The 23,114-nt window shown below is 62.4% G+C and overlaps 1 protein-coding gene across 1 annotated transcript in view; it reads right to left on the bottom strand.

Moving 5' to 3' along the window:
* The window catches only part of ADAP1 (ArfGAP with dual PH domains 1), a 44,103-nt gene that overhangs the window by 5,782 nt on the left and 15,207 nt on the right, over nucleotides 1-23,114 (bottom strand). Inside the window, exons 3-6 of the mRNA XM_069485864.1 lie at nucleotides 18,728-18,819; nucleotides 11,721-11,803; nucleotides 2,263-2,375; nucleotides 1,182-1,328 (exon numbers count right to left, since the gene is read on the bottom strand). Of these exons, the coding sequence (XP_069341965.1) occupies nucleotides 1,182-1,328; nucleotides 2,263-2,375; nucleotides 11,721-11,803; nucleotides 18,728-18,819 (435 nt within the window). The remainder of the gene's footprint in view (nucleotides 1-1,181; nucleotides 1,329-2,262; nucleotides 2,376-11,720; nucleotides 11,804-18,727; nucleotides 18,820-23,114) is intronic.

Here is a 23,114-nt window from a genome sequence, read left to right as displayed (position 1 = left end):
AATTACTGAAGAAATAATTTAAGGGAATATCCCCTGATCTCAGGGATGTGCATTACCGGGCCCAGCAACCAGCACAGAGGAGACGGACGCAGGCCAAGGCAGCCATCAGAAACCGTCAAAACCCCGGGGACAAACGCACGGGGAGGGAGGAGGGGTCAGTCAGTGGTGCAAAGCCTTCAGAATTAGGAATGAAAACTAATTCCAACCGAGAATGCCACATCTAGCCAAACGCTAGACCAGCGGAAGAGAGAAAACGTCAAATGTGCCAGCCCCCAGGCAACCTGCCAGAAAGCTGCCTGAGGGTGTGCTCCAACACAAGGAGGGAGTAAACCAAACAAGACCTGGGATCCCGGGAGCAGGGTCCCCCAGGAGAGAGATGAGACTGCGGGAGAGACATCTCCAGACAGCAGCGGTCAGAGGCTACATCCAGACACAGTCCTGGAGCATCTGGGGAGCACACAGTTAACTAATTACGGGGAAACACAACTGTCAGCTCTCGGGAAGATAAAACGTGCACAGCAGAGGAAAGTAGTTGCCGCTTGCTCTGTGGCCAGGTCTGACTAGCATTTCACACGGTCATGATACTGGAAACCCCGAGCTGTGAGCGGCCGCGGCCGGCACGTGGGAGCCGCGGCTGCAGGGAGCGGAGCTCATCTTCCACTTGGGCGGGCGTCAGATGGTACCTAAAATGGACAAATCTGCAGCACCACGCACAGGGTATTTATAGACGTGGGACAAGTTCCCAAAGGAGGCTGGGAGGAGCCTCCAACTGCTGTTTCTCAAGACTTAAGGACCATTTAACTCTTTAAGCCGAGGCACAGACATCTGGTGAGACAGACACACCAAGGCAGCAGGATAGGCTCCACGCCGCCCCCTGTGGTCCAGCACAAGGACAAAGGACAGACTCTGGGGGAGCTTCGCTTGGCCCTGGCCCTCCAGAGATGCTGGTGTCAGGGTGGTGGGAGGGGCAGGCGTGGGGCACCAAGGGCTGGGCTATCCCCCTGGCAGAGCTAGTGGTGGCCAAAAGGACGCTGCTATCCCTTCCCCTCCACGTACGACTCCAGTTCTCCCAAGACGGGCCCCTGTCCAAAGGGACCCCAGAGGGCACAGGGTGCTGGGGGCAGATGCCACCGGTGGGGGTGGCAACCTGGTTCCCGGGCAGCCCAGACCCCATGACCCACCTTCCCATCCTCATGGTAGACGAAGATGTTCCGGGTGCTGTTGTCCTTCAGATAGGTGACCTGCAGGCCGTGGGGGTGGCCGATCTTGGCTGGCTGGAAGGTCGCATTGAGATGCTCTATCTTCATGATGGCCTTGGGCTCCTTGGCCTGGGAAGCAAGGCTGCGTCTGAGCGCCAGGCAGGGGCCATTGTTCAACTCAAGGGAGCAGGGAGGCCAGGCTCTGCGGATGCTGGGAGCATACCACAGTGCTGTGTGGCTTTAGGCAAGTTACCTAACCTCTCTGAGCCTCAGATTCCCGGTCTGTAAATCAAAGGTAACAGTATCTCCCTCCCAGGGATGATGCGGACATCATGCAGATGGGCAGGTGGCCCCTCTCTGCCTCTCTAGCAGTCAGCTCCGCCACCACCTCTGGGCCCCCCTTCTGTCCCAGGTACCCTGTCCCTGCCTCCTGGTCCAGTGTCTGCCCACTGGGTGGGGGACTTGCGAACTGCCATGCTAGGCCCCTCTGGTAGGGGCAGCCAGGCTGATGGGCCCTCCCCAGCCCCGGCAGAGGGGAGGCCCCGACCACCAGGCTACACGCTCTTGTGATCCTGGGCTGCCCTGCTGAGACCCCACTCTAGCCGATGTGCTCGCCCATCCCTGGACCACTGTCTCCAGGGCACCCCAAGGCAAGTGGGGGTCTTTCCAGGGTCCTGGTTGGCTCCATGGGGCGGGGGGTGACAAGGTCCCCTCCACCCCTCGGCTGGGCCCTGACACAGGGAGCTCCCCCGAGCCTAGACAGCTGTGGCCGCGCAGCACGGAGGCCTGCAGTCGGGGCAGGCCTGTCCTGGGGGTCTTCGTGGGGGGTGCTCATCACAAGGGGGATCCTGGGGGCTTCCTAGAGGGTCCTTGTGGGAGTTCCTTTATGGGGAGGGTTCTAGGGGGTCCTGGGGGTTCCTATGGGGGTGACCACATGGCCCCTGGGACTCCAGGAGGGCAGCTGAGGACATGAAGCTGCTGTCCAAGGGGGCCACTGCAGACCCCAGCTGGAGGCCTGGACACACCCTGGGAGGGCCCCAGCCACCCCCCGTGCCTGGCTCACGTCACTCCTGTTGAAATACTTCAGGGCCCCCTCTCGCTCCGTCAGCACGAACTTCCGGCTTAGAAACTGCCCGTTGTCCCGGCCTCGCTTCCAGAGAAAGCCCTCGCGGTACCCTGGGGGAGAGGGGACACAGTCAGACAGGCGGTGGACCAGAGCTGGGCCCCGAGGAAAGCACAGGTGCCAGGACTCTGGCCAGCGTCCCCTTCCTGTCCCCAGGCCCTGCCCCACCTGGGTGGGCATCGACAGGAGCCCGACAGAGGGGGCAGAGCCGGGGCCTGACCCCGCCTGCCCTGGTGCAGAAGCAGCACGCGCCCCGGCCACCTGCTGCCGCGGGGTCTCTCTGGTGCTGCTGCTCCAGGTAGGGCACCCACATGCGGGAAGTGGGCCACCAGCGGCAGCTCGAGCTTCACACTGTGCACACCCACGTGGTCACCTGCGCTGAGCAGAATGGCCCCAGGGTGTCCGCCTGGGGTCCTCGGACCTGGGCATGTCGCCTTGGCAGCCAAAGGGACTCTGCAGATGCAGCCAAGGGCCTTGCTGGGGGGAGATCTGAAGATGGAGAAGCCGTGACCACAGAAAGAGACCTCCCATGGCCCCAGGCGGCTCGTTCAGGAGCTCCAAGCTCAGGACGGAGAGAGGGTAAACACGGGTGGTTTCAAGCCACTGAACCGTGGCCAACACCATGTGCCCCTGCCTCGCCCTGCCCCCAAGCACTGTTGGGACATCCTGCACGTTGTCCCCACCCCTTTCCCTGTCCTGGGACCTCATGCTGAGTGGGATCAGGCAATGTGGGTCCTGCCTCGGGTCTGCACGGGAGACACGTCGTGTCGCTGCGTGTAGGGGCCACGGCCACCATTCACCAGCTGCCGGGCTTTGGGGCTGTGTCCGGTTTCAGGCCACGGCCGGCGTCTCCCCAGGGGAGGGGCCGGGGGCTCGGCCGGGGCCTCCACGCTGGGTCTCAGAGCAGCTGTCTCCGGGCAGAAGGACGGAGCCCCCGTGAGGGGTCATCTGAGGACCGGCCGCTCATCTGTGGTGGACGCGAGGGACGGCAGCCACTCGGGCCAGACCCACTCAGCGCTGACCACCGCGCCCCTCCACCGCCTGGTGCCCCCGACCACCCAGACGGCCCCATCCCCAGCGCCAGAAACCAGGGGCTATTTTCTCTGTTCTCTGAGAAATGTGGCCGTAAAAAGGCAGCAGACTGGCGGCACGGAGGAGCAGCTGGTGCCTCTGGGGACACAGCCCTCGGCCTGTCTCAGGACGGGGCCAGCTCAGGCCTATTCGCCCCCCACAACTTGGAGGCCCAGCACCTCTCAAGCACGTGGGAGGCTGATGTGCCCCCGGCCCCTTGGCACATCAGCCACGGGCAAGTCCCCTTTATGGGAGTCGGGGAGGTCTACCACCGTGTCCCCCGAGCCCAAGCAGGAACTACTCAGAGTGTTTGCTGACTGACTGAGCGAGCACCTGGCCCGGCTGGCTCTTCCTACAGCGTCTGGGCCTCTCCTGCCCAGCACTTAGCGGGCTGAGGGTGGACGCCAAGAAGTGCTGGGGGCAGCATCCTCACCGCGGGCCGGTGTGACGACACCCAGCTGTGCTTCCTGGACACGCAGGGCCCTGGCAGGGGCCTCATTCACACCCAGGAGGACCTCAGAGGCTCATCGCACTGTACGGACGAGGAAACAGCTCAGGGAGGGCCCGTGCCTGGCCCGAGGTCACCTGGCCAGCAAAGGCTGGGGCTGGCTGGGCCCCTGCACACCCCGCCCAGCACCGGCTCAGGGACTCGGCTCCTGCCCCTGCCATGCCCCGGATGCCCAGCAGGTGGCAGCAGCGCCTCAGGAAGCGTGAGGGCCACTGGGCCAGCGGGCAAGGCACCCGGGCAGGCGGAGCCGTCCCTGCCATCTCGCCCGCCCGTTCCATATGTGAGTGCAAAGCCACAGGACGGAGGGGACGCTCCCCTTGCCCGTCTGGCTCTCCCGACAGCGAGCCGCCACGGTGCCTAATTTCAGGCACGATGACAGGCAACAGGAGTGGTATTTTAGGAAGGCCCTGGCCAGGACCCGGACTTGGCCTCACCCCTCAGTCAGCTGGCCTGGCGTGCACAGACCCATGTCCTCCCTGGGAAGGCCTGGGCGTCGTGTCCACCCCTGTGGTCTCTGACCTGGGGTCTCGGGCCTCTTCCCCGGCCAGAACCTGCACAGCTGGACACCCGGGCCGGCTGTGCCCGGGCGCCCGTGTGCTGCGAAAGGATTGGCCAGTCCTGGGGCAGAGACTGGAGGGTGAGCCCTGCATTTATTGAACACCTACTGCGTACCAGGCCCTGCAGAGTGCCGGGTCCAGTCCCACCTGGGGAGCCAGGGGCCCGGCCACACTCCATGAACCCCACCACGGAATGCCTAAGGGGCACGTGGAAAGATTCTCAGCATCATTAGTCGTGATGAGATCCCGCCACACCTGCTAGGATGGCAAAACCACCTCACACACAAGCACCGACCTCCCTGGGTGTGGCCAAGCGTGGGGGCAGTGGCTCTTCCCGGCGACAGAGGTGTACAAAGTGGCAGAGATCCCAGAGACCACTCCACGGCTTCTTACAAAGTTAAATGCACTCATCACATGACCCGGGAGCAGCGGACATCCAGGGGACGAAAGCCACGATGGTGCGAGAGCCGCACACGGACGCACAGTGTGGCTTCGCTCGTCACCGTCAGCACACGGCCAGGGAAGGGCGAACAACTGAGGTTCTCCCGAGCACGGATTCCACCCGCAGCCGAGGAACCCCCGAGCACCCACGAAGCCAGACCCAAAAGCCCAAACGGTTCCATCGAATGACATCCCGGAAAAGGCAAAACCAGAGGCCGAAAGCAGACAGTGGTCTCGGGCTGGGGACCAACCACAGAGTGCACTGCCCGTGGGCCCCGCAGACGTTTGGGGTGACAAAGCTGTTCCATGTCTCGCACCTGCCACAGCTCGGGGAACTGTGCTGTAACAGGACAAGCAAAGCGTGTGTATGTCACGCTACACGTGTGCAACTTGTGCGTTAGTTTATCTTAACCTGAGGCCAGGAACATGCGGCCCTGCTCTGGGATGACACCAGGTGGTGACTGCCCGTGGGCCCGTACTGCCTTCTGTCTCCTGCCCGGGGTGCCCCGATGGAGGGGTGGCCCCTGGACGCAGAGCCCCAGCCTGGGGAGGCACCAGAGAGACCAAGGCCCTGAGCTCACGCCCAGCTGCCTCCGAAGGGCCACGACCTATTTCCGGGCCTCGGGTTCTAGCTGCTGCCCCGCCCCCCAGTGACCAACAGCAGGGCAGCCGTGCCTTGCTGGGCGAGGCTCCCAGGGTCACAGGTGTCCTCTGTGCACCTGCTGAGGGCCCTGCCTCCTCCCCACCTGCTGCTCAGGCCACCGGCTCTGTCCACCCCCACTCTTGGGTCCCTGCCGCCCCACTGGTGCATCTGCCGGCCAGGGCCTGTGGCACGAGATGGGCCTAAGAGACCCCCACACTCATGGAGGCACAGCTCGGGGGGCTGCCCCTCAGGGCCAGATTAGCCCCAGAACACCCCCCGCTCCATAAGCCCCAAACCTGGAGACCCGCATGGGGCCCCAACGCACAAGCACAGCAAACCCGACCCCAGGTGGACGGAGAAGGCTCAGGAGCGCGGCAGACGTCCTGAGTCCAGCAAGGCACCTGCCCGTCCAGGGAGGGGACAGCCCCTCCCGCCTCCCAGCCAAGCCACAGCACCGTTGCCTCAAGGGATCTGACCCCAGGGATGCCTCGTGCTGACCGTGCACCCACAAGTGACATCATGCAACACTCCAGTAACATCCTGTGCTGGACACCATGTTGTCCCCACTACACAGATGGGGAAACTGAGGCATGAGATTTCCCCCCCCCACAACACTCCATCACTCAGAGAGTGCAGGGCCTAGGCCTGGGAAGGTCAGACTGTTCCCACCGCCATGGGGCACAGGGTCCGAAGCCTCAGGCAGGAAGCGCGGTGTCTGTGGTGAGGCGGCACGGGGCAGCCTGGCCCTCTGGACAACACGGGGCATTGTCCAGGCCCCTGTGAAAGGTGCCATTGAGGCTCTGGCCCCAGGCGGGGGCCTGGCTGGGGAGGGAGCCAGCAGCGCTGTCCCCAGGGTCACCGCAAGAGGGGCCTGCAGGCACCCCCACACCCGTGACTTTGGCGGAAGGAGGCGTTTGCAGAGGGAGGGGCCGGGCTGGCTGCCCGGCCTGGGTTCACCTGGGGCCACAGAAGTTCTGCCTCCATGGGCTGCGTGGAGGTGTCCACGTTGGTGAGGTCGACCTCGGGCACAGGGCCGGAGACATCCGCGGGGTTCTCCCCAGGAAAGTTCCCGCCTTTTCCTTGGTCGTGAGTGAGAACGTGGGGAGGTGCGTGGGGCTGTGTCTGTCCGCGTCCGTCTCTGCCGCGGTTTCACTGCGTGCGAGGGGTGATCTCTGCCCCACTTCGTGCTGCTGTTTGGTGACCGGAGCTCTTGTGTCAGAAGGGCCGTCCTCCCGCCCCCATCTGTTCACAGCGCTGCGGACTCTCTGGGTTCTGGTCCCGCTGTGTCCTTACTCGTTCCGGCTCACACTGCCCAGCTCGGCCGCCAGGAGCTCCAGAACCCGGCGCTGAACGCTGGATTCCGGGAGGCCACAAGGGAAGCAGGAGCCCTGCAGCCCCGGCCAACCCAGCTCCAGCCTGGAGCGCCGGAGCCCATGGTTCTGGCTCATTCCAGGGCAGGCCTGAGGGTCCGCCCTGGCCTGACACCCACCCACTGCAGCAACCCGAGACCACAGCCTGGGGCAGGGACGGTCACCAGGCTTGACGCACTCAGCCCACCCACCCCTCACTCCTACCGGCTTCCAAGAGGGTCTGCAGGGCTGGGGCGGGGGTAGGAGAGGCCACCGCCTGGAGCCTGTGGGGTGTGGCGGCTGTGCTTGGCGGGACCCTGCACAGGGCCACATGGCCTGGGCTTCCTGCAGCCAGGCTTTTGGTGTCCAAACTCTCTGGCCAGTGTGCCTGGCGCTCCCCATGCGACCAGGGTGGCAGAGTCCCAAGGGTGGCGTGTCGAAGGCCTCCGGAGAGGCAGGGACAGACTGATGACCCCCCATGTCCTGTGCACACCCAGGTTCTGTCCCCATAAATGTCAGGCCCGGCAGGGAAGCGCAGCCCCAAGCATGGCTGCCAGAGGGAGGCGCGGGCAGGGCGTGAGTGCTCAGGGTGAGGGGGCAGCGTCGCCACTCTGGGTACAACAGCTTTAGTGAAACGGGACTAGAACACAAAGGCCTCCTCGGCCCTCTGCCCTGGGCTCTGCCATCGACCCCCGTGGGCTGCCACCCTCCCGGAGTCGAGACAAGGGCCTGGGGTCACGTCCCACTGTGCAGTGCTCAGAGCCAGGGACAGGCGGTGCTGACGGCCGCCCAGTGCCCAGAAGGGAGGAGGCCCGTGGCGGAAAGGGCCGGAAGGTGCCAAACCATCCCTTCCAGTGTGGGAGTGGCTCTCTCTGGGGAGAGCATGTCCAGACCCGCCTTCAGTGCCAGCGGCTCCAAGGTGGGGAGGAAACCCCCCAGTTCCCCACGACCATCTGGGACTGGGAGCAGCACCCCGTCCTGGCGGGGCTCCGAGGGAGGCGCGGGCACAGCGGCTCTGCACAGACCGAGCCGTCGCCCCGGCCACACCCAACCCCGCCCTGCCACACCTCACCCACTTGGTCTTCTCTCAATCTCCACGGCTGTCATCGGAACCCTCCTGCCTCACCTAAATGGCTCCCGTGTTTAGGGAGACAACGGCAACACTCTCTCCGGCAGCCCTTACTCACCTGGTCTCAGGTGGCCGCTGCAAGGGGCTCTTACTCCTGCCCGGTTAACACATGGCCACGTCATCCGACAACATTTGACAACTCCCTGCCGAGGGCCAGCACTGCGAGGCACACACACCTGTGCATCCCACCTGCACACCCCACCTGCATACCCCACCTGCACACCCCACCCGCACACCCCACTGCCGTCTTCACACCAGGCGCCCGCCACCCCGGTGAGACAGTAGGGTACACAGAGGGTGGGGTCTGGTCCCCATGGTGGGATACGAGCCGGGGCCGAGGCTGTGCTGCCTCACCAGGCCTGGCGTGAGAAGCAGCCGTGGGCTCCGCCGTGGCCTTGGGAGGCCAGTGTGCAAGGCCCGAGACACTCCGTGCCCCTTGAGCCCACCCTGCTGCCAGGCCTCTCTTCCCGCCGTCCCCTTGGCCAACGTCACGCGAGAGCTGTTAGCTTCCTCTTAAACACATGCGGCGCTGGGGATATTTCACCAGCATCGTCACGGGGGAACCTCGGGCCTGAGGAGGGAGGCCTCCTGGCTCACAGCGGTCGTCACGGCCTCCTGAGCCCTGGCCCACGCAGGCACCAGGGCCTGACACCCAGGTCACCTGCAGGACGCTCACTCTCCCACTCTCCAAACTGGCAACAGTTTTGCACCTTCCGGAACCCACATTCCCAGTTCTGAAGACAGGTGCGTGACACCCAGGGTCCATCTCCCTGGTCCCTGCCCAGCCCGGACCAGTCAGCGCCAGAGGGGCAGAGACTTCGACACTTCCATGAGTCACACTCGGCCTTTCCTGGAAGCACACGCGAGGGGCACATGAAGTGGACCTGCTGGGGCACAGCTGCCACCAGGGGGGGCTGGTGTGACCCCAAACTGAAAGGTGGAGATGCCGAAACCAAGTCGAGACACCACCGATCGAACCCCCAGGTCGAGCTGTGCCTGAAGCCACAGTCACTCCAGCCGACCCGTCTCCCGTTTTGCTCACGCCCAGTTAAGTTGGATCTTCTGTCAGGCACAACCAGAGGTCCTGATACAAGGACAGACACAAGTTTTGGCGACATGCTTACGTCCGCCCAGCCCGCACCCACCTCTAGGGTGAGGTGGCACACCGTCCTAGTATAAACTGCCGAGACACTCGTGTCGGGAAACAGAGCGGCACGGAGGAGGATTCCCCTGGGGCTCCCCGAGCGAGCGAGGGGGCTGGGGTTCCAGGCGGGGCCAGAGCGACGGAGGGTCGGGAGCTGCAGGACAGGCTGGGGTCTGCTCCCTCCGCACTCCCCACACTCCAGGGATCGCCGATCCCCGTCTCGAGTGGACGGGGTGCCCGGGGACTGTGGGGGGGAAGAGAGTCTGGGGACTGTGGGGGGGAAGAGAGTCTTGGGCCTGCCCGGGCGAGGCAGGAGCACAGGCCCCTCCCTGAATGCCTGGCACCGGGTCCCCCCATGGCCCACCGACAGGGACCGATGACTGCCCTTGAGCCAGCCCCCCGGGGGGATAAGGGGTTACTCTGGCCAGCAGAGCGGCCTGGTGTCCCCACACCCTGGCCAGCCTCCCACTCACCCGCATCCGCTCCTGGGGGGCCCGGGAAGGGCTTTGAGCAGCCAGGGGCGGTGGGCTCCTTCACCCAGCCCCACCCACGTCACCAGGCGTCGCAAACTTGACTCACCACTTTGAAGTGAACAGCTCAGTGGCATTTAGTTCATGTGGCAACCACCACCTCAGCCTAAATCCAGAACGTTCTACGCCACCAAAAGGAGATTCTGTGCCCGTCAGCAGTCACCCCACCCCCCGGCAACCGCTAATCCACTTTCTGTCCCTGTGGGTCTGCCTGTTCCAGACGTTCCGTAGAAACGGAGTCACAAGGTGAGTCCTGCGTCACTCGGCGTGGCGCTGCCACGGCGTGTTCATGTTGCAGCGCGTCAGAGCTCCGCCCGCCTCGCAGCCGAGTAACGTCCCACGGTCCGGACAGACCACGGCTCACTCCCAGCTGATGGCGTCAGCAGCTTCTGCTTTTCTGCGACAGTGAATAGTGCCGCGTGGACGCTGTGCGCCAGGACCGCCGAGATGCCTGTTCTCACTGCTCCTGAGCACACCTGGGGATGGCCGGGCCACACGCAGTCCTGTGTCCAGCTCCCCGGGGCCTCTCTCTCACGCACTGGCACGCACGAGGCTCTCGCTGGCGGAGGGACGCAGTGCACGGGTCGCAGGGCCAGAGCTGGGGTGGGTGGGGCCGTCTCTCCCCACCCACCCCTTGAGGGGCCGACGAGCCTCACCGGCCAGCACACCTGGTGCCCAGCCCTCCCGATCCACCTGTGCTGGCTGCACTGATGCTCAAAACCAGGCCCTGTCCCTTCACTTGCCGCAATTTCCTCCCCTGTCGGACAAGGATGACATGGTGCAGGAAGGGGTGCTTGTGAGCGTGAGCCATGCACGACACGTGGACGGTCAGTGCTCAGCCCAGTGCCTGCCTGCAGCCTGCGCTGGCACCAGCCTGGCGGTGGGGGCTGGGGGCAGCCAGTCCCTGCTGTACTCGGGTTTATCCGCAGGCCTCACCTGCCGGAAGGACCTCTTTGGCTGGCCCCATGCAGAGGGCCAGGCCAGGGCACCCTGGGGTCCCAGCAGCTGTGACGGCCTAGCCCAGGCAGAGGCCTGCGTGCAGGAGTGGCCCGGCCTCAGGAGCTGGAGTCCACACCCAGGCCGGGCCGGGCAGCCGCCCCGCAGAGGACAGCCCCTCCCACGGAGCCCTTGGGGCTGCTCTGGGGGGAACCACCAACGCCCCCGTCCCCAAGCCCACCATGCGCAGATCAGCCTCCGGAAGATTCCCAGCCCGCTCAGGCTAGGGGGTTCCCACTTGAAACACCGGATTTTATTTATTTATTGAACTCTCGGTTTAATTTTAGTTCAGTAGGTTTTTTTTTTTTGTTTGTTTGTTTGGTTTTTTTTTTTGAGACAGAGTCTTGCTCTGTTGCCCAGGCTGGAGTGCCGTGGCGTCATCACAGCTCACCGCAGCCTCCAACTCCTGGGCTCAAGCGATCCTCCCGCCTCGGCCTCCCAAGTAATTGAGACTACAGATGCCACCACCACACCCGCCGAACCACCAGGGATTCAAACACGCCGCAGAGCAGAAAGCGGAAGTGGACGCAGGGGTGCGGGCTGAGGCCCGGCCCACTGGCAAGCGGTGGGGAGACTGGGGCAGGGGTGGGGCCGGTCTCCCAGGACCCCACGTGCCCCGCCCTCTCAGGCACACCTGCCCAGACCCTCCCAGTCCACAAAGCTCCGGGATGCTGCCTGGACGCCTCTGCCAAACACAGGGGACCCAACAGCTCCCAGCTGGGCCCAGGGGCAGGCGGAGGCTGCTGGCCTGGCCGTGCCCTCCCACGGCGTGGGTGCCGCCACCACGGCAGACCTCTCCTGCTCCCCACCTGGGTCACGCCTCAGCAGGATGGGCGCCTCCCCCGGCAGAGGAGGGGCGGAGAGGGACTCCCACATGCACCGCTACGTAGGGGCCGCGCTACACACAGCAGGGGGACTCTGCACAGGAGTCAAGGGGTCAGGGACACGGTTCACACCGTGAGCCAGTGGGAGACAGAGACACACAGAGAAGCCCACATCCCAGAGGCGCGGCCGCCAGCCCGGGCCTCACCTGCCGAGTAGGGCTCCTGCTTCTCCGGGTGGATGAACTCCCGCCGCTCGTACTTGGCACGGATCCACTGCTCCCGCAGGACTCTGGGGAGAGAGGAGGAGACTGAGCCGTGCAGGCTACCGCGATCCACCCACACGTGCCTGGGCGGGACTCGGGACCCTCAGGAGGCCCCAGGCACCCACAGCAGACCCAGGGCTGCCCTCGGGGCAGGAGACCCCAGAGAACTGCGGGGTCAGGCACTCGGGCACTGGGCCCGCCAGTCTGATTTTTAAAATGGTTCGATAATCAAATAGTTTTGCCCTTTGTTTTGGGGTTTTTTTGTTTTTTTTTTTTTGAGACAGAGTCTCGCTCTGTTACCGGGGCGAGAGTGCCATGGTGTCAGCCTAGCTCACAGCAACCTCAAACTCCTGGGGTTAAGTGATCCTACTGCCTCAGCCTCCCGAGTAGCTGGGACGACAGGCATGCGCCACCATGCCTGGCTAATTTTTCTATATATATTTTTCTAGTTGTCCAGATCATTTCTTTCCATTTTTAGTAGAGACGGATCTTGCTCTTGCTCAGGCTGGTTCAAACTCCTGACCTCAAGCGATCCTCCCTCCTCGGCCTCCCAGAGTGCTAGGATTACAGGCGTGAGCCACCGCGCCCGGCCAGTTTTGCCTTTTGATACCTCCTCTTTTTAAAAGCAATTAAAATATAATTCACATACCATAAAATTCACCCTTTAAAGCGTCTGGTTGTGCAACCATCACCGCCATCTAATTCCTGAACGTTTGTACCTCCCAGACAGAAACACCCGTCAGCAGACCCCCGACCCAGGGACCATAATCCGCCTCTGCCTTTGTAGAGACGGCTCTGCCTTCTGGCCGTGCACAGAGACAGAATCACGCATGTGCCTCCGTGTCTGGCTCTCATGCAGCATAACGTGTGAGGTTCCGCCATGCTGTAGTGTGTGTCAGAATTTCCTTCCCTTTATGGTTAGATCACCTCCCACTGATCACCTCCTCTAACCAGCTTCTCCGTGGTTGTCAGGGAGGCTGGGCCCATGCTGGGATCTGACAGTAAAAGCCCAGCCTCCTGCCCGTACACTGCGGTTCTTGGGCCTCAAGCCCCCCCCCCGCCCCGGGGCCTCCAGACTCACCAGGAAGGATCTCTGGGGAGAATCCTGGTCCCCAGGGAGTTCCTGTGACCCCCGAAGTGGGCTTGGAGCCATGGGTGCGGCAGGGAGAGGCCGGGAGCCCCTGCTGGGAATCCGAGGCCCCAGGGCTCAGCCCAGGTCTGCTGGGCTCATGCAGGTGACAAGGCCCTGGCCTCACCAGGAGGGAGGCACTGGGAACCGGAAGGCCACAGCTGACCAGAAGGCAGGATAGGACCTACAGGTGGCTGGCAGAGCCCCAGAGTCCACACACACCTGCGCCCGAGGCACAAACCTGGAGCCCGGCTCCTCCCATCCCCAGGGTGGCTGCGGCTCCTGGCTGCGCAGGAGCGGCCTGGACCTGGCTCTGTGCACCTCCCACCACAGCCACAAGCACTCCCGCCAGGGTCCCCTCAGCCCCTCCTCGAAGCTGTCCCTGCCCCTGACATCTCTCCAAGCGGCCAGATAGGCGCAGGAGGGGACTCATCCGTGTCTCCTCGGACCATGAGCTCTCTGTGCTCCCCGTCCCCTACACCCTGGCCTCCTCAGCTGTCCCCGGCCCCAACTCCCACCTCGCAGGGGACACAGAGATAGCAGGGGTCAGGCCAGGAAGCCTCGGGGAAACTCCTGGATGAATACCCGAGCATGGCTGCAGAAGAGAGAGACTTCGGAGCAACAGGCCCGCACCTGCTGGCCCAGCCACGTGGTTTCTCTGTCCACGGTCACAGCAGGGTCAGCTGCCACCATCGCAAAGGGCACGAGCCACACCTAGAAGAGGCTGACTCCAGCCCCAGCGCATCCCCCAGCTTGGCGGTTTTTCCGTTTCCAGCCAATTCCACATGAAAGGCAAAGAGGAGACCTCTTGCTTCACTCTGGCCACGTGGTGGTCTCAGAGCCAGGCCGGGGCTGGTCCGTGCGGATCCGAGGGGAGACAGGCCCTCCGGACGCAGCCCCCACCTCGGCCCAGGTCCTGGGCCCCCAGCACCGTGGGCATGAGTGTCCCGCGGCTGCCACGGCAAATCACCCAAACTGGGGACAACAGAAACGTCTCACGTTCTGGAACCCAGAGTCTAAAACGCAGGCGCCACAGGGCTGGTTCCCACGGACGCACTGCCGGCCTCTGCCTCCGTCCTCACCCAGCCTCCCCTCTGGGCCTCCTACCAGGTGCCCGCCGGGGCATGGGGCCACCTACCCCGGACGACCTCACCTAACCCGACCACACCTGCAGAGACCCGACTTCCAGACAAGTTCACTGTCACAGGTACTGCGGGTCGGACGGGAACACATCTCTGGGGGACATCGTTCGGTCCCCCACAGGGGGCCAGGGGGCTGACAATGGGGGCATCCGCTCCCTCCAGCACCCCAGGCTCTGGCCTCTGAGCTGCAGGCAGGACCTGATGCCGTGTGGGGAGCCAGGGCCATCGACACCACACAGACACCGAGGGAGGCTGCAACAAACAGCCATCAGGGCAGGGGACCATCAAGGCCCAGGCCACCACCGTGGCGTGGACACAGGCATCCTTGGCTCGCACCTGCACACAGGGCCTCCTAGGGCTGACACAGAAGCTTCTAGAAGCAGCAGCAGGAGGAAGCCCTCGGGGCCAGCACTGGGAGCTCAGTGGCCGTATCCTGCCCTGCCCAGCAGGGCTGCCCCGAATCCTCCCTCATGACAGGTCTCGTATCAGCCAATCACCGAGGTCCTGGCCCTGCCCTCCCAAGGCCATCTGGCCAGGCCCCTCCTGCACTAGACGGCTGGGCTCTCACCCCTCACAGGGCCCAGAATGACACAGGGGCTTGGGGCACCTGGGCTAGGCCGGAAGGCCTCCATCCCCCCTCCCTGGGGTCCGTCCTGTGTGCGCAGGGCTCAGGGAGCCACCCCGTCAGCTCTGGGACCCTTGGGTCAGGGTGGGTCCCCTTAACCCAGAGCAAACCAGGCCCTGGGGGCTGGGTGGGGCAGGACTTGAGTGACCACTGGCGCTGGGGTGGCTTCACAGGGCGCCCCCACTCAAGCCCGCCCCTCCTCTGAGTCCCAGCGCCCCCTCCCACCTCCGCCCCCCCCCAGGGCTCCCCAACTGGGCCCCACCTGAGACCCTTCTCCAGCCAAGGCTGGTCCCAGTGGCCCTGGTGGCTGTGGAGCTGACACACCCTGGGCACCCGACCTCCCGGGCATCTGCGCTCTCTCTGGTTCTGCCAGCTGCTGCTGCAGGGACTTGAGGACGTTGTAAACCCCCGGTGATTCCTGAGCCTGCTGTGCCCGTCCCAGGACTGCGTCCGAACCCCAGGACCTCAAACGTGCTGGAGGGAAACAGGGGCTCAACCAGGAACTAGTCTAGGGTGACGGGTGCCCTCACGATGGGGAAATCAGGTGCACGGAGGGACGGCCACGCAAGGACATTGCAGAAGTGACCATCAGCCAGCCTTGGAGAGAGGCCCGTGGAGACACGGCCTCGAGCGTCGGCCCCCAGGCTGGGCAGACTCGGCCGCTCTGTGGCGCTCTGTTGAGTCAGGAAGCTGAGATGGGCAACGGGCCCCCCTGCCCGCCTGTGGGGCCCAGGCGTTGGGGTGGCAGCTGTGACCTCCCACGGCGGGTGCTGCCTGTGCCCCAGTGTCATGGGGGCCCTGCCGCCGGCCCAGCCTCACCACACAGGAAGCAGGAGGGGCCGGTTCCACCCAGCAGCAAAACCGAGAGGAGCGGCCCCTTCCGACTTTCCTCCCCACATCAGGGTGAAGACTCGAGGGCCCCTTACTGGCCTCTGCCCCGAGTCTCGGCCTGTGCTAAAAATAGCCACACGTGGGACCCCCGAGACCCGCACTCCACCCTCCAGAAAGGAGCCCACCCTGGGAGACGACCCTGGCCACGGCTCTCCTCCCGACGGCCTGGAGGTGGGTGGCACCCTTCCCCTCTTACAACTGAGGAAACTGAGGCCCAGCGTGCCTGTCCTGCTGCCCCGTGGACAGCAGGTGGGGTGGGAGGCAGTGGGGTGTGAACTCAGGTTTTCCAGAATCAGTTTGTCCCGATCCGTGTCCCTGCCTGCTACTCTTAGCACCTGCAAAGACGCCACCCAGACACGTGCAGCGTTCAGCCTCAAGACAGCCTCCGTGTGGAGCCCTGCACCTCGGACCCTGGACCTGGGCCAGGCTGCCTGGGGCCGGAGGGGGTGGGGGATGTCGGCGCAGCCCGGCCCCTCCTCCTGCCCTCGCTCCTGCGTCCTGCAGCTCCAGCCAACAGCGAGACAGCCCTGCCTCCTGCCACCTCACAGACACCGCAGTTTATACACCACACTGCCCTCCTGCTTCAACAGCTTACACCTGGGGCCCCTCAGCTGGGAGGTGACCCCGACCACACGGTGGCCTGCTGCCGGCCGCAAACTCACGTCTCCAAAGCGGCCTCGCTAGCACCGGCCCCGAGTCAGACTGAGGGCGCCGTGCAGGCCCGGGCTGGGTTTCCTTTGAGCACTTGGTAGGGGGTGGTCTCAGGATGGGGCAGGGTCCCAGGCCTGTCCAGTTGGGGGGTGACCAGTGCAGGCCGGAGGGGCTGCCAGCTCCTGTCCTCTCACCCGGGAAGTGGGATCCCAATGGCACCTGCCTCCCAGGCTCACGGGAGGCTCACCAAGAAGATGCCCGGTAGCCCCACATCAACTATGAATAAACACATAGGGTGACAGTCACTGCTAGACACACCCACCAGCCCCTCCTCCCCGCAGCAACCTGAGCAGCCTCCACTGAGACCCAGGGAGTCTGCGGGTGGCAGCCCACGGCATGCAGAGTGGAGTGTGTTCTCCCTGCCTGCTCCCCTCCTCCTCCCTCCCCTCTCCTCCTCCCTCCCCTCTCTTCCCCTCCTCCCTCCCTCTTCCTCCTCCCCTTCCTCTTCCCCTTCCTCCTCCCCCTCCCCCTCTCCCCCTTTCCCTTCCTCCTTCCCCCACCCCTCCTGCCCTTCACATTCTCTGAGGCCCTCTGGACCCAGTGACAACTTCCAACCCCACTCCCCCATCATGGAGTCCACTGACTGGGGACACAGATGCCCCAGGGTGACCACAATCCCCACCAGCAACTCCTGGGCACAGATTAGGGCAGAGCCCACTCTGGCTCCAAGCTCCCCAAGTCAGGGCAGGCCCACGGCAGCGACACCCGCCCTCCCGGGGCCCTGGGAGGGCTTCAGGCTCATCTAACGAGGCGTCAGCAAACACAGTGCTGCGCCCGCCTGCGGTTCCACAGGTATCGCCCTGGGCGGGGCCGGGGGTGTTTGGGTTCACAAGGTGAGTTCCAGGGTGAGTCAACAGAAGAAGAAAGCCGAGCACACAGGGGACCAGGTGGGGCCGGAACCCGGGCCTGGGAACAAGGTCAGGGCAGGGCCACCCTCGCCTGGGAATGAGGAGGCCGGGACAGGGCTGCCCTCACCGCACCTCTCCCCAGCACAGTGGGGGCCTTGAGGGGCCTGCAGGTGGGGGGTTGGCCCCCAGAGATCCCACAGCACACGGCTCTCGGCCAAGAGAGGGGAAGTGCAGGGAGCCTGCAGGACTGGCCCCGCCACACGCTGGCCTGGGCACTGGCCCCACCTGGCCAGGCTGGCCCCTCCCACCTCTGTCTGGGTGACCCCTGCCTGACCCTTGTGATGGGGATTTCCGGGCTGGGGGGGTCATACGCCCCGGGTCCTTCCCGAGCCACTCTCAGAGGTCCTCACCACGAGAGAGCCGGACGTTGGCCTCCACGCCACGCCTGAGTGACAGTCGGCACCAGCCAGCAGGGGGCTCTGACTGACCACGGGGACCGTCCTGCTTTGGGAGGACAGGGGCACGTGGGTGTCCTGGTGAGGGGTGGTGCCCGGACCAGGGAGGTGTGGGGAGCAGGTCCAGGCAGGAGATGGGCAGATCCGTGGAGCAGCTGTGGGGCACCGAGGGCCCCAGGAGCCCCAGGATGGCCTGGTGGGCATGTCCCCTCCCTGGTGCTGGCCTGGCAAAGGCGGCCACCAACGTTGGCAGACACATGCCTCGCCGAAGGCCCTGTCCCGGGGGCTGTGTGGGCAGCCCCTTGCCCCCCAACTTCCGGACTCCCTCCCTCCCTTCTGCTGGCGCAGAAGACGCAGGAATCAGAGGCCCCCGACCAGGAGAACCCGCGGGGAGCCTGCCCAGCGCCCCCACGCAGCCCAGCGGCCCAAGCTGGGACACCAGAGCCAGGACAAGGTTGCGCAGAGGCGGGCGGGTGCTCCGCGTGCATGGTGGCCTGGGCCAAGGTCGGGACGCAGGAGGCACAGGGTGGGCGTGGGAAACGGGTAGCCGCTGGGCCAGGACAGGATGGGCCGAGCGAGCTGGGGGTTGGGAGCCCAGGTGGGGCTGGGGCCACAGGCCCCTCCCCTGTGACGGGCCGAGAGGAGGGCACTGGTGCGTGTCATTCGCTCCTCATCTGCTGGGCAGATGGGGAAACTGAGGCTCAGCCCAAGGTCACTGGTGCTATGCTGACCAGGGCCCAAGCCAGCCCCAAATTCCTCTCTCTGCAGCCTCCCAACGACTCCAGAACCTTCCCACCCAGAGGGAGCACCCACATCACCGCCTCCCTGCGGGAGCTGGGCGGGCCCCTGACAGCAGCTTTCGTGTGTTCCTCCCACACCACCAGGGTGCACGCAGGGGGACTGCTTGAGAGTCCCCCAAGGCCCCAGTGGGGACCCCCACTGGCCCCGGAGAACCTCAGTCTGTGTGCTGGGGGGGGCGGGGCAGGCACAGCGGCACATGTGGGGGATGCTGGGGCCCCGGGGGCGCAGCACAGCCCCGGCCGACGTTCCCAACGGCTCTTGCCCCCACCCCACCCCACCCGTGGGTCCTCCCGGAGCCATCTCCGGAGCTGTGGCCCAGTGACCTTGACAAAGCCGCTTTGTACTTACTGGCAGTCGGAAAATGTGGGCCGGTAGTAGAAGGAGGGCACTTTGGACTCGAACGTGGCTCTTGCAGCATCGTTCCCGTGGGAGGCCATGAACTGCAAGAGAGGGGGCAGGGTCAGAGCGCCCGGAGCCCCAGACCCAGGGTAGCTCCCGGGGACACCGTTTCTGAGCGATCTACCCTCCCCTTGTGCGTGGAAGGAGCTGGTGTCCCTGAAGAAAGGGGCCTCGGCAAAGGAGGCCGAGAGGAGAGCCCCCTCCTCAGGACGGCCTCTGGGCCCTGCCCGACACACCCCGGGCGCGTCCTGTCGGGACAGGCTGCGCCGTCCGGAGATGCCCCCCTCGCTGCCTCCCGAAAGGCTGGGCTTATCCACTCATCCAACTCGTGCTCAGCGAGTTGCTAACATGCACCAGACGGGGGCCTGGACACAGGCAGACCCGGGCCCAGCCCGGGTGGCTCCTCTGAGCAGACAGAGGCAGGGACCAAGAACACGTCTGCAAAGAAAGAAATGAGCAGCCGCGGCGCAGGCGTGGAGGCTCCTTCACAGGGCCCAGGAAGGCTCTCAGGAGGCCGACCGTGACAAGGGTGTCCTGGCAGGGGAAACAGCCAGTGCAAAGGCCCTGGGGTGGGGCCATGTGGGGCATGTTGGAGATGGTGCCTCAGCTGGGTGTGGCGATCGGGCAGGGCAGGAGGGAGCCAGTGGGGCTGCGGGGACCTGACCCACAGCACCCAGCCGCAGGGCAAGGTGGGGGCCGGCCCTTCCCCGAGGCTGCGTGCCCTCTGCCTGAGTCCCCGTGCTCGCGGAGGACCCAAGAGGATCAACTGGAAAAAAAGTCACAAGCGACACAATTCCACAAGATACTGGCACCAAACTAAAATTCTAAAATCAATGGCTTTTCTACATAAAACTTCAGTCTGTGAAGTGAAATAACAGAAGGAAAGATCCTATTTATGACAGCTACTGGACAAAAGCCTAAGAATCAGCTTAACAAGAAATGTCCAGCCAGGTGCTGTGGCACACGCCTGTCGTCCCAGTTACCGGGGAGACCGAGGCAGGAGGATCACGTGAGGCCAGGAGTTCGAGGCTGCAGTGAGCCGTGATGACGCCGCTGCACTCCAGCCTGCGTGACAGAGCAAGACTCTGTCTCAAGAAAAAAATATTAACAAGCAAAAATATCCTAGGAAATTCTGAAAATGAAAATTCTTCCTACAGATAAGCAAACATTTTATCACACTATCTCAGCAAAACTGTGAAGTGCTGACCAGGTCGCCTCGCTCAAGGGAACACATGGCAACTTCAGGAACAGGTCCCCAGGCTGTGGTGGGTCCACACGGGGATGGTGACGTCTCAAATCGACAGGAGAACGTCAAGGTGATTGAAAAGTGTTGGGAAACCATGGAGCCATCAGGAGAAAAAGTGGAGTCGGATACACCTTTCACTAAAACAAATTCCAATTAAACACTTAATTTCAAAAAATTAAACAATAAAAACAGCGGATAAAATCATGGGGTGATGTTTAAAAATAGTTTTAGGAACATATACGAGGACATCGTGGCCTTGGATCAGGTGACGGTTTCGTAGGTAGGGCACCAAAGCACAAGCAACAAAACAGAAAAAAATAAATAAATGGGATTTTGTCAAAATTAAAAACTTTTATGCTTCAAAGGATACATCAGGGGAGGGGCTCGGGCGTCCTTGGGTGAGGAAGTGTCTGGGGACAAGATGCAAAGGATGGTTGAAAACACTGTGAATGTCTTAAATGCCACTGAACTGTTTATTATAAAATAGTTGATTTTATGGTGTGAATTTCACCTCAATAATAACAAAAATGGCATAGATAGCTCCTTGAGAATATAAACTGTACTTTTTGTATTTTTTAAATACAAAATATTCTAAGAGGAAAGTGGAAGACAACCCACAGAACAAGAAAAACTACGTGTACATCCTTTATCTGACGAGGGACTTGTGTCCAGAACGTATAAGGAACATTATGGACATCAACACTCCTCGCTTATCATAAAAAGATAAGTAGCTCAGTTTAAAAGTGAGTAAAGGGGCCGGGCGCGGTGGCTCACGCCTGTAATCCTAGCACTCTGGGAGGCCGAGGCGGGTGGATCTCTCAAGGTCAGGAGTTCAAGACCAGCCTGAGCAAGAGTGAGACCCTGTCTCTACTAAAAATAGAAAGAAATTATCTGGCCAACTAAAATATATATAGAAAAAATTAGCCGGGCATGGTGGCACATGCCTGTAGTCCCAGCTACTCGGGAGGCTGAGGCGGTGGGATCGCTTAAGCCCAGGAGTTTGAGGTTGCTGTGAGCTAGACTGACGCCACGGCACTCACTCTAGCCCGGGCAACAAAGCAAAAAGTGAGTAAAGAATGTGAATGGACATTTCTCACGAGAAGATACGCAAATGGCCGGTGAGCACACGAGTTGATGCTCAACATCCTTAAACCATCAGGGGTGCAAATCAAAGCCACAGTGAGCCCCTGCCCAGGGTGGCAAATGCCACAGAGAGTGACACATGCTGGACAGGACGTGGGGGGACATTGCTGATGGGAATGTGCAGCCGCTTTGACAAAACGGTCTGGCAGTTCCTTAAAACATCACCCATACAGGTACAGAGGACCCGGCAATTCCACTGCGTTCCACGGGACGTGAAGGCACGCCACGCAATGTGCACACGGGTGTCCACCGAGGCATCATTGGTAACAGCTGGAGACTGAGACCACCCCAACGTCCGTCAACTGACAAGTAGATGAACAAAACGTGGTCTGTCCGTACAACGGAGTATTATTCACCCGTAAAAAGGCATGAAGCACTGACACACGCTGCAACTCGGACACATGTGCTCAGGGAAATAATCCCGGCAAAGGACCACACACTGTGATTCCGCCTCTGCACGTCCAGAGCAGGTGAGTCCACAGAGCCAGAAAGTGGGTCTTTCTGCCTTGAGGAGGGGCTGGGGCCTGGGGGTGGGGAGTTCATGCTAACTAGTGTGGGATTCTATTTGGGGACAAGAAAATGTTCTGAAATTAAATCGTGGTGATATGTGCACAGCTCTGGCTATACTGAGACTACTGCATTGTATACTTTAGAAGGGTGAACTGCGTGGCATGTAACAGATACCTCAACAAAGCTGTTACTTAAAAAATAACCCTGGGAAGAGAAGGCCCATCTAAGCATGCTCTCAACCCTAAAACCACACAAGAATAGGTTTAGCAATTTGACTACATCGAAGTAAAAAAAACTTTCCACGGCAAAAACCACCATGAGCAAATTCGAAAGACAACCTAGAAAAAAATCTTTTCAGCCAAAATCTCAAAGGGTTGATGTCTCTAATACACCGAAAACCCCTAGAAGATGAAAGAGCTAACATGTGGCAGAAAGACAGGTGCAAGGTACGAAGAGACAGTTCACACGACTGCAACACATGTCAACGATGCTCCGCTCCACTTAGGATGAGAAAATTCCAAATGAAATCTCCACCTCTCGCGAGCACTGCTGCAGCTGTCGGGCCTGCAATGCCGACGCACCGGCAGCGGGTACTTAGCGGGCAGCGTCCCTCCCACAGCCTGCCGGGGCTGGGAGTGGCTGCTGGGGGGGGGGGGGGGTTCGGTAGAAATCTCTCCAAAATTACCAAACCACATCGCCTTTGACCTCGAGCTTTCGCTTCCAGGAAATTAGGCTACTGGGAAACTCCCACACGTTCACGGGTTGAGGGGTCACAGTCAGAAAAGTCTGGAAACAACCTGCATGTCCAGCCAGAGGGGCAAACAGGCCGTGGCTCCCCTGCAGCCATGGGGAGGGGGCAGGGGGGCTCCGGCATGGTGTGAAATGCGCTGCACTTCCACGGGCAGAGAGCACCTCTTAGTGGCAGAAGCGCCAGCCCCAGGCTGGGCTCAGGGTTAGGGTTAGGCGTGCAGGGAGGCGGAGGCCCAGCAGGCAGGGAGCTCACGCCCCATGGTGCTCTTTAGGCCTGCTGGGTGCGTGCCCCGTGCGCGTGGTACGTGGTCAGTGAAGTACACTGGAGCCCATTCTACTGAGTGGAGTATCACAAGGATGGAAAAACAAGCACCACGTGTACTCACCATCAAATTGGTACTAATTGATCAACACTCATGTGCACATATGGAAGTAACATTCATCGGGTGTTGGGCAGGTGGGAGGGGGATAAGTGAATTCACACCTGATGGGTGCCTTATGCATGTCTGAGAGGGGCACCCTTGTAGCTCTGACCTGGGCGGTGCAAATGCTACAGATGTAACCCAAACATTTGTATCCCCATAAAAATTTTGAAAAAAAAAAATAAAGTACATCGCATGGGGTGAAGCGGCCTGAGTGTCCATTGTGGGACCCACGGACAAAGCTTGGTCCACCCGCGATGGAGCG

This window comes from Eulemur rufifrons, chromosome 14 (genome assembly GCF_041146395.1).
Source record: "Eulemur rufifrons isolate Redbay chromosome 14, OSU_ERuf_1, whole genome shotgun sequence".
In the NCBI taxonomy this organism is placed as follows: Eukaryota; Metazoa; Chordata; class Mammalia; order Primates; family Lemuridae; genus Eulemur; species Eulemur rufifrons.
The sequence above is the reverse complement of the archived record's forward strand: the minus strand, read 5'-3'. Positions and strand labels throughout refer to the sequence as shown.